Raw genomic sequence first — 11,328 nt, forward strand, 5'->3', positions numbered from 1 at the left:
CATTCCAGAATATTATAACATATTTTTCTCAGTTTAAAGGTAATAAATGATATAAATCATTAAGAAAGAATTATCACCACCCTGAAATAACCGATTAAAACTTTTGTGTCTTTCCCTTTATTTTGTTTTTTTCTGTGTATGTTTGTGGCAGACATTGCCTGTTTTGAGGTCCCTCTCTTCCTCAGGGGCGCTGGTAAACCCTGACCAGTCTAAGAGGAAATCCATTCCTCCTGTAGATAACTGGTTTGAGAAGTGGGTGTGTGACTTGGTGCTGCTTAATGGTATACAATGGGAATTTTGCTAGGGGGTTTCTGGAAAGGATTCTCTCCTCCGATAAAGACGTAAACAAGGCAGGAACACAATATGTTCTGACTCTGGACACTGATGTGTGAGGAGGTAACTCCTGAAGCTTTTGGCGTGGAGGGGGGACTAGACGGCATGTTGATGGAGCCAGAGCCAGAAAGGTGAAATGTTAGAAAGCCACCTAATGAACCGTTCCTGGAGCTGCCCTATCTCCAAATTTCATGTTCTATGAGATAATATATCCCCTTCATGTTTAAGCTACCCCTACTTATGATTTGCTGCTACTGGCATCCAAAAACACCCTAAGTGCTACAATATATATAGCTGTATACATATATTTTGTAAAGTTTATTCTTTCATCCAACAAATATTTAATGAGGATGTCCCAGGCTTGAGTCATTCCGCAGACACACTTTGGCTCTGCTTTTTTCCACTTAACATTTTCTCTAGTCATTAAAAATTATTTGTACATGTAATTTTTAAATTGAAACATAGTTGATGTACAATATTATATAAGTTACAGGTGTATAATATAGTGATTCACAATTTTTAAAGGTTCTCCATTTATAGTTATTATAGAATATTAGCTATATTCCCTGTTTATATGTCCTTGTAGCTTATTTTGTACATAATATGTATATCTTATGTATACAGAATTTTTTAAAATTTATTTTATTGAAGTATAGTTGATTTACAATGTTTTAATTTCCACTGTACAGCAAAGTGATTCAGTTATGCATATATATGTATAGGTATATATTCTATTTCATATTCTTTTCCATTATGGTTTATTACAGGGTATTGAATATAGTTACCTGTGCTATACAGTAGGTCATTGTTGTTTATACATTTTATATATAAAAGCTTACATCTGCTAATCCCAAACTCCCACTCCATCCCTCCCACATCCCCCTCCCCCTTGGCAACCACAAGTCTGTTCTCTATTATCTGTGAGTCTGTTTCTGTTTTGCAGATAAATGCATTTGTGTCATATTTTAGGTTTCACAAATAAATGATATCATATGGTATTTGTCTTTCTCTTTCTGACTTACTTCACTTAGTTTGATAATCTCTAGGTCCATCCATGTTGCTGCAAGTGGCATTATTTCATTCTTTCTGATGGCTGAGTAGTTTTCCATTATTTATATGGACCACATCTTCTTTATCCATTCGTCTGTCAGTGCACACAGGTTGTTTCCATGTCTTGGCTACTGTAAATAGTGCTGCTATGAACATAGGGATGCAGGTATCTTTTCGAATTACAGTTTTGTCCAGATGTATGCCCAGGAGTGGGATTGCTGGATCATATGGCAATTCTATTTGTAGTTTTCTGAGGAACCTCCATATTGTTTTCTGTAGTGGTTGCACCAATTTACATTCCCACCAACAGTGTAGGAGGGTTCCTTTTTCTTCACGCCCTCTCCAGCACTTATTATTTGTAGACTTTTTTTTTAACATCTTTATTGGGGTATAATTGCTTTACAATGGTGTGTTAGTTTCTGCTTTATAACAAAGTGCATCAGTTATACATATACATATGTTCCCATATCTCTTCCCTCTTGCGTCTCCCTCCCTCCCACCCTCCCTATCCCACCCCTCTAGGCGGTCACAAAGCACCCAGCTGGTCTCCCTGTGCTATGCGGCTGCTCCCCACTAGCTATCTATTTTATGTTTCGTAGTGTATATATGTCCATGCCACTCTCTCACTTTGTTATTTGTAGACTTTTAATGATGGCCATTCTGACCGGTGTGAGGTGGTACCTCATTGTAGTTTTGATTTGCATTTCTCTAATAATTAGCAACGATGAGCATCTTTTCACGTGTCTATTGGCGATCTGTATGTCTTCTTTGGAGAAATGTCTATTTAGGTCTCCTTCCCATTTTTTCGACTGGGTTGTTTGTTTTTTTATTCCTGAGTAGTATGAGCTGTTACATTTTGGAAATTAAGCCGTTATTGGTCGCATGATTTGCAATATTTTCTCCCAGTCCGTAGGTTGTCTTTTCATTTTGTTTACCATTGCTGTGCAAAAGCTTATGAGTTTGATTAGGTCCCATTTGTTTATTTTTGCTTTTATTTTTATTGCCTTGGGAGACTGACCTAAGAAAACATTGGTATGATTTATGTCAGAGAATATTTTGCCTGTGTTCTCCTCTAGGAGTTTTATGGTGTCATGTCTTATATTTAAATCTTTAAGCCATTTTGAGTTTATTTTTGTGTAGAGTGTGAGAGTGTGTTCTAACTTCATTGATTTACATGTGACTTTCCAACTTTCCCGACACCACTTGCTGAAGAGACTGTCTTTTCCCCATTGTATATTATTTCCTCCTTTGCCAAAGATTAATTGACTGTAGGTATGTGAGTTTATTTCTGGGCTCTCTATTCTGTTCCATTGATCCCTATGTCTGTTTTTGTGCCAGTACCACGCTGTTTGATTACTGTAGCTTTGTGGTATTGTCTGAAGTCTGGGAGGGTTTTGCCTCCTGCTTTGTTCTTTTTTCCCTCAGGATTGCTTTGGCAATTCTGGGTCTTTTATGATTCCATATAGATTCTAGGATTGTTTGTTTTAGTTCTGTTATGTATGTGTAATTTTTTGTTGTTGTTGCTGTTTTTTGCGGTACGCGGGCCTCTCACTGTTGTGGCCTCTCCCGTTGCAGAGCACAGGCTCTGGACGCGCAGGCTCAGTGGCCATGGCTCACGGGCCCAGCCGCTCCGCGGCATGTGGGATCTTCCCAGACCGGGGTACGAACCCGTGTCCCCTGCATCGGCAGGCGGACTCTCAACCACTGAGCCACCAGGGAAGCCCTATGTGTAATTTTAATGACTTCATTTTAATGGCTACTTTTATTTAGTCCTTGCCCTGTTATCTGACACTTAGGTTGCTAAAGATTTTCATTATTAAAAGTAAAGCCAGGGTGACATCACTGTATGTAATTAGTCACATTTCTAATACTTTGGGGGATATATTCCTAAAAATAAAAAAAACAGAGAGAAAGATATAAATATTTTTAAGATGTCTGATGCATATTCCCAAATTGCTTTCTAGACAGTTTATGCCAATTAGTATGTCCCCATGCAATGTTTGAAATTTGCTACTTCATCTGAAGTCACTCTCATAATATACATTTTTCCCCAAATGTTTCTGGAAAAAATTATGATTTAAGTCTACAGGACACATTTGCCCAACAAGTCAATGGCATAAAAAAAAATGGAAATGGAGACTGTTACCAAATGAAAGTGACTTAAAAGATATAATGCATGGACCTTGTTAGGATCCTGATTCATACAGATGGTCTGTAAAAATATATTTTTGAGAGACTGAAATATGGACTGGGTATTGGTGTTAAAGAGTGAGTGTTGGGCTTCCCTGGCGGCGCAGTGGTTGAGAGTCCGCATGCCGATGCAGGGGACACGGGTTCATGCCCGGTCCGGGAAGATCCCACGTGCCGCAGAGCGGCTGGGCCCGTGAGCCATGGCCGCTGAGCCTGCACGTCCGGAGCCTGTGCTCCGCAACGGGAGAGACCACAACAGTGAGAGGCCCGCGTACCGCAAAAAAAAAAAAAAAAAAAGAGTTAGTGTTAATTTTGTTAGGTGTGATAACGACATAGTGGTTATACTGGGAAAATAAAGTCCTTGTCAGTTACAGATGCATCATTATTAATGGATGAAATGGCATGCTGTCTGGGATTTACTTTAAAAAATTCCAGCAAATAAAGGGGGTAGGGTGGAATAGGAGAAACATGATTGGCAAGATCTGAACAATTGCTGAAACTGGGAAATGAGGGCTTATTATAGCAGTCTCTCTACCTCTGTGTATATTTGAAAAATATAATGCAAAGCTTTTTGATTTTTCATCTTGACTAATTTTGAAAGAATATGTAGTTGACACTATACGCATAAAAGGGTGGGAGACGGCAGACCTATTCTCCTCTCTTCATGGTCTAAGTGAAGGGCACTTTTGGGGTTGACTGGGACGCTGGCAGTGCCTAATTGCTTCATTCCTGGCCCCAAGGACACCAGGGAGCCCGGTTTGGTCCCAGGAGCACATTAAAACAGATCTGAAATGGCCAAGGGAGCTCAGCCGAAGTAGACTGCCAGGCGAGCTCCCTTGGCCTCCAAACCAAACCTAGGTGCCCTTGATCCCCAATCAGCTACCTCATCTGCTCCCAGACTCAGGGGCTGGACACAAATCAGGAGACTGCAGGCTTGAAGCACAGGAAAGAAACTGTATATTGGAAAGCACCACCTGTGACAGTCAGATTCATTTGTGTGCCTATGAAATACAAAGAGACCGAATGCATGGGGTGTAACAAGTTTTTTAAACCGATGTAATGGCATCACTCGTTGGGAGAGGCACACGTACGTTCAGAAACGTAAGTGAAGACTGTAGGGTTTCAGCTTCTGATTCAGCCGATCCCCTGATTTTGGTACCAGATCTGGCAGCTGCTGCAGTCTGGGTGTCTATGTAAAGCATTAGACGCTTGGTTAATTTCCCTTTCAGTTCTGCTTACAGTGTGTACACCTGACAGTGGTTTCACTCACTTAGCGTAGGCAGGTAGAAAGATCACAAGCCTGGGAGACGAGATAAATCTAGGTTCTAACTCTGGCTTTACTTTACATCTGTACACCCGGGAGCGGGCCTGGGTATTAGGAGTCAGTGATACCTGGCAGAGGGCAGGCCTTTGATAATACCTGTGTCCTTTTCCTCCACTAAGGAGGACCCTGAGGCTTATTATTCCCAATTCAAGGGATCCGTAATGCTCAGTATTATGGGACTCAAAAAAGTGGGAGACTTTCTATGAAAAAGCCTGCATTATTAGCTGACACACTGTTAAGCTCTGAGAGTAGTAAAGCCATGGCAACACCTCTAACTGCAAATATTAGGAAGCTGTCTCCCGTTGCTTCTATGAATAACACCGCTTGTGCCATCTTCTGTCATTTTTGCTGATTGAAAAGATGGTAGTGATCAAGCAAATAGTGCAGGTAATCGAAAGTCACAGGTTTAGGGAGGGTGGGAGGGAGGGAGTCGCAAGAGGGAAGAGATATGGGAACATATGTATATGTATAACTGATTCACTTTGTTATAAAGCAGAAACTAACACACCATTGTAAAGCAATTATACCTCAATAAAGATGTTAAAAAAAAGTCACAGGTTATCCTTTCTTTCATAAAATTGAATGTTTTAAAACCAACCAAACAAGATAGAATATAGAGATTTTAAATCCCTGGAACGTGTTGCAAAATCACTAGACGTCTCAGTCATTGGAAAAAAATCAGCTTGTCAAGCTTGTCAGCTGGCTTCAGCAACACGTCTACATGGATCTCAGTCATTCATCCCGAGTGAGGCTGCATTTGGGACCCTGAAGCCAGGATAGCACCACTGTGACTTTACTTTGGCCCTTGACTCACTCTGCCTTGTTTTGCAGACAGCAGTTTATCTGTCGCAGCCTGGATGATGGGCTCCTGGAGGCCGAGGACCTTGTCCAGGCCATCATTGTGTGGCCCAGACACCTAGTGCTGCCCCTGACCTTAACAGATGCTCAATAAATAATTGTTCTTACCTTTGACTGAGAGCTACTCACTACTCCTGCTTCTCTGCTCTCCAAGAGGAAAATCATTAAGTTCCTTCTGGGATCAGAGGAAGATTTTGTAAAAGAAAACATTTGCCCACTTGCGTCTTGCGTTACACAAGAAAGCTCTCTGATTGTTGGCAAATGCCTCCCCTCACTCCTCCACATATACACCTGTTGTTACCTCTGGGCCTTCCCTTATTTTTAATATATTTTTTAATTTAACAAATACAGCTCAAAAAATGAGTTGCCCTGTTGAATTGTTTTTTGTTATTGTTGTTTTTTATTGGGATATAGTTGCTTTACAATGTTGTGTTAGTTTCCACTGCACAACAAAGTGAATCAGCTGTATGTATACATATATCCCCTCCCTCTTGGACCTCCCTCCCACCCCACCCCCCATGCCACCCAACTAGGTCACTGCAGAGCACCCAGCTGAGCTCCCTGTGCTATATAGCAGGTTCCCACTAGCTATCTGTTTCACTCATGGTAGTGTATATATGTCAATCTCAGTCTCCGAATTCATCCCATCCCCTCTTCCCCACCGTGTCCACATGTTCATTCTCTACATCTGTGTCTCTATTTCTGTCCTGCAAATAGGTTCATATGTACCATTTTTCTAGATTCCACATATATGCGTTAATATACAGTATTTGTTTTTCTCTTTCTGACTTACTTCACTCTGTATGACAGACTCCAAGTCCATCCACGTCTCTACAAATGACCCAATTTCGTTCCTTTTTATGGCCGAGTAATATTCCATTGCATATATGTACCACATCTTCTTTATCCATTCCTCTGTTGATGGACATTTAGGTTGCTTCCATGTCCTGACTACTGTAAATAGTGCTGCAGTGAACATTGGGGTGCATGTGTCTTTTTGAATTATGGTTTTCTCAGGGTATATTGGGCCTTCCCTATTTTCAATAACTTTATCCTTTTTTTGGAATGTTGTTGGGTCAATAAATGGCCGCAGATAAACGTTTCTTCTTTTTCCTGCGTGTTGCCTCGGTTCTGTTTCAATGAAGACAGCCGCAATACTCTGCTAGCCTTACAGCTTTGGGGCAAGGGCTCCAGCTTTCATTTTTATATCTTCTTAGTGCAGAAGCATTCACAAGCTTACTGGTTTCAGGAATTCACTGAGCCAGAGGAGGTCCCCCCCCGCAGCCCTAAGTGATCAGGAACTAATCACTCCACACCTTGGTCACTCCTCCATGTTCTTCAGACTGGGTAGAAAAAGACACTGCTCTCAGCTCAGTCCTTAAACTCAGTAAGTTTTTTCTTAATTCTCTACTACTTCAACCGCCTCATTGCAACTCAAGCTTGGGGATAAGAATTAAAGTTACTAACAAGAGAAAAGACAGCAAAGAGAGAATTTCCTTACATCATAATGAAGATATCTAACAAATGAAACCTACACTGTCAAGAGTCACTAAAGGCCTTTAATTTTCAAAACAAGAGTTCCCAGAGAAGAGATGATGGTCTGACTTTCTCTCTACCATTAAAGGGCCAGGACTGTAACTCCCAGTGGAATTATTCCCTGCCCCTCGCTCCTTCCTTACCTGATCACCCATTCCACTCCACGCCAACCAGCTAAAAAGCAATCAATATCTTCCTGCAGGCTCTTGGCTATATATTGTTAATTTCCTACCCTAGATAGACCCTTGTATGCTGAGAAAGGAAAATTGAATTTACTTGGAAAACTAAATGGTAACGCAGTATGCACACCTAGGTGTTTGGGAAAGGTGGCCCATTGGCTCCACATGAGGAAGCAGGAAGTCATAATCCCAGAAGTTCACAAATCGCGAGGTCTGATCTGACCACGTCCCAGGATGCACTGGGAGGCAGCCACGGGCTGAGCTGTGGCAGCAAAGAAAAGTGTTGGCTTGATGATAGCAGGGTGTTATCAGGAAAGAGGATAATGGGTGAAACCTAGAGATCCCAATGATGCGGCCTCGGTTAGGAAACTGAGCTTGATAATAAAGGAAAAAGAAGGAAGGTTTGACAAAGAAGGAGGTTTGACTTGAATAAAAAATCTGAACCCGGGGTGGCATGATGAATACTTATTTTTCAGATGGTGTTTATTATCAGAAGGACTTTGATGCCCATCCCCTCAAACAAATCAGACTCCTCATGTTTACTGAATCATTTGCTTGGAAGAATTTCGTGTCCCTCACGGTGAGCTGAAGATTAGTGCCCCTGAGTGAGAAATACTGAGTGTATTTTTCTTCCGTTTCTCCTTTTTCTTAGTGATGTCCACTGTCCTACAGTTGGTATCCTTGGTATCCTTACTATCATATCTGTGTGTAGGGGTAGAAAGGTCAAGAAAGTCAAAACTGTGAACAGTAAGAGACAAAGGCAAGAGAGACTTTTTATATGTTATCAAACTATAACAACTGACACGTCAGTTACCACTCCCAAAGCATGAGAGTTTTGTTTAAAGATGAGAAAATCTTGAGCAAATTGTTCATTTCCGTATATGCTGGCATGTGCTGTTTCTCTGCCTGAAACATCACCACCACCACACACACACACACGCACACACACACGCACACGCACGCGCACACACACACATATACACACGCACACACACATACACACACACATACACACACATACACACACACACACATATGCACACGCGCACACACATATGCACACGCGCGCACACACACACACACACACGCGCACCCTCCTTGCCTTGCCTAACTCCTCTTTAGCTTTAGGTCCTCCCTGTTTAGTCTTCCTAGACTCCAAGTCTGAGATGTGTTTCCCTCTTAATACCTCCCATAAGACCCTGCACATTCTCCAGCACCATGCTTATTACAACACTGATCACAAAACAAAGTAATCACTTCACTACATTGGAGCTCCATGAAGGCAGAGACCAGATCTATCTTTCTCCACAGTTCTATCCCCCATTCCTGGAATGGCAGCCAATAAGTGTTTATAGAATAAGTGAATTCTGTAAGACTTTTCTTTGTATGAGCCTTTGTTTATCTCTCTGAACAACGTCTGTTAAGTATGGTCGTTCAGGTCATCTACTGTATGAGGACATCTACAGCAGAATCGGGAGGGGAGGCTGAAATCCAGCCCACATTCTCACCACCAAGACACTGTCACTGGTGGTATCCACTCAGAGGAAGAGGTACCTTGTTCTGATTTGCACTGTGGCACCATATGGACTTTGAGCAGCCCAGCTCTGAACAACACTTAGTGTCTTCAAAAGCAAGTCAGAATTCTCCCTCTCCTTCCTAGAAAGGCTAGGACAGAGTGCTTTTACGAAAGTGTTTATTCAGGTCCTTTGCCAGCCATCAAAGCCAAGACTGACCCCATTCACGGCCGAGATCTCCCTCACTCTCCTCTGATTTTTGTCTCCTGCAGGGTTTGGGATGACGACTCCGGCAACAGTAGAAGGAAAACTCTTTCTGATCTTTTATGGCCTCCTCGGGTGCTCCAGCACCATCTTGTTCTTCAACCTCTTCCTGGAGCGCCTGATCACCGTCATCGCCTGCATCATGAAATCATGCCACCAGCGGCAGCTCCAGAGGCGGGGGGCCTTGCCCCAGCAGAGCCTGAAGAACCCGGGGAAGGGTGAGGTGGACAGCGCGGCTGGCTGGAAGCCCTCCGTGTACTACGTCATGCTGATCCTGTGCATGGCCTCCCTCCTCATCTCCTGCTGCGCGTCCGCCATGTACACCTCCGTGGAAGGCTGGAGCTACTTCGACGCGCTCTACTTCTGCTTTGTGGCTTTCAGCACCATCGGCTTTGGGGACCTTGTCAGCAGCCAGAATGCCCGGTATGCTAGCCAGGGCCTCTACCGCTTCGCCAACTTCGTCTTCATCCTCATGGGCGTCTGCTGCATCTATTCCTTGTTCAATGTCATCTCCATCCTCATTAAACAGTCCGTGAACTGGATCCTGAGGAAGATGGATGGTGGGTGCTGCCAACAATGCCAGAGAAGACTCTTGCAGTCCCGGAGGAACGTGGTGATGCCAGGCACTGTCCAGAACCGGTGCGACATCTCCATAGAAACGGATGGAGTCATAGAGAGTGACACGGATGGGCGGCGTCTCTCGGGTGAGATGATCTCCATGAAGGACTTCTTGGCGGCCAACAAGGTCTCACTAGCCATCCTCCAGAAGCAGCTGTCCGAGACGGCCAATGGCTGCCCCCACCAGACCAGCACTCTGTCGTTGGACGATGAATTCTCAGGGGGGATAGGAGCCTTTGCAGTAATGAACAACAGGCTGGCAGAGACCAGTGGGGACAGGTAGGGGCAAGGAGAGAATGGACAACGAGGGTACTGTCAACCAGCTCAGCTCTGTGCCCTGGCTGGGTTCATTCTGTTCCTTCTAGCCTGGAGCCCAGCTTGAGAAATCTCATCTTCTTGTCTCCAGCAAACAGCCACTTCCCAGGGCTGCGGGAACCTGCAGCCTCGATGCCTTTCTCCTTATCTTTATTCTTTAAGTCTGAATTCAGTCTTTTAAAAATGAGCCACAAAAGCAGTCTAAGACATCATATTGTCTTCTTTACCCACCTTGCTCCAGGGCTTTAACTGCCTAAGAGAGGGAGGGCTTCCTTCAGCCTTGATCTCCTGCTGCTCTATCCTTCATTTGGAAGGAAAAATCCTGAAGATCCTGACTTTCCCCTGGAACTCTGAACAGCTGAATTCACTGCCTCTCTTAGTCCCGTCAACAAAGGGAGGGTGGGAACCGTTTGAGAATGTGACTGGGCTTTCTTTTTGCTGGGCTTCCTTCTGGGCAGATTCATCCATGGGGCCATGGCTAGGGAAAGCCTCTGTTCCTCTTTATACCTGCTTCTCAATTTTTGTTTTTCTTTTCTTTTGTTTTTAAGCTCTTAACGCTTGACTAAGGTGTCTGTGGGACCTCAGTGTGGTAAGAAGAGGAAATTCAGCTTCAGGCCTTTAAACTGAGGCATGGTGGTGGGAAGACTCACTCTCGTCACTAAAGAATAGAGCTTAACGTGTTAAGCTCTATTCTTAACACGTTAAGCTCTGTTCTTAACACGTTAAGCTCTATTCTTAACACGTTAAGCTCTGTTGAATGGACCCTTTGAATGGTCCCAGAGCCCGCTTCATTTTTACCAGGGTTTGGGGCCCATTGCAAAGATAATGGCTGACTATTTATTAGAATCGAAAGTTTAATAAATCCTCCTTTTATTAACGAAGATTACATGAGTGCTCATTAAGGGCATTGCGGGGAGGCTGCCTAATTAAACAGGCACGTACTGCGCTCAGAGAAAAAGGAAACAGGAAGTTCACTTCTAGGAATGCGGACATCATCTTGGATTCTTGGCTGGAGAAACATTCTAGACCAGATAATGAAACTTGGCTTCACTTGTCTAATCCGTTTCAGTTCTGCCTTGTGGTATCGTAACAAGTCTAATTACATAACCTCCCATGTTGTTAAAGCGGTCCATGCTAGGAACAAGAG

At 43.3% G+C, this 11,328-nt stretch overlaps 1 protein-coding gene across 1 annotated transcript in view; it reads left to right on the top strand.

The window, feature by feature from the left end:
* The window catches only part of KCNK13 (potassium two pore domain channel subfamily K member 13), a 114,159-nt gene extending 103,127 nt beyond the window's left edge, over positions 1 to 11,032 (top strand). Inside the window, exon 2 of the mRNA XM_030883107.2 lies at positions 9,257 to 11,032. Within this exon, the coding sequence (XP_030738967.2) occupies positions 9,257 to 10,149 (893 nt within the window). The 3' untranslated portion in view covers positions 10,150 to 11,032. The remainder of the gene's footprint in view (positions 1 to 9,256) is intronic.
* Positions 11,033 to 11,328: the final 296 nt, after the last annotated feature.

Source organism: Globicephala melas, chromosome 2 (genome assembly GCF_963455315.2).
Source record: "Globicephala melas chromosome 2, mGloMel1.2, whole genome shotgun sequence".
Taxonomy (NCBI): Eukaryota; Metazoa; Chordata; class Mammalia; order Artiodactyla; family Delphinidae; genus Globicephala; species Globicephala melas.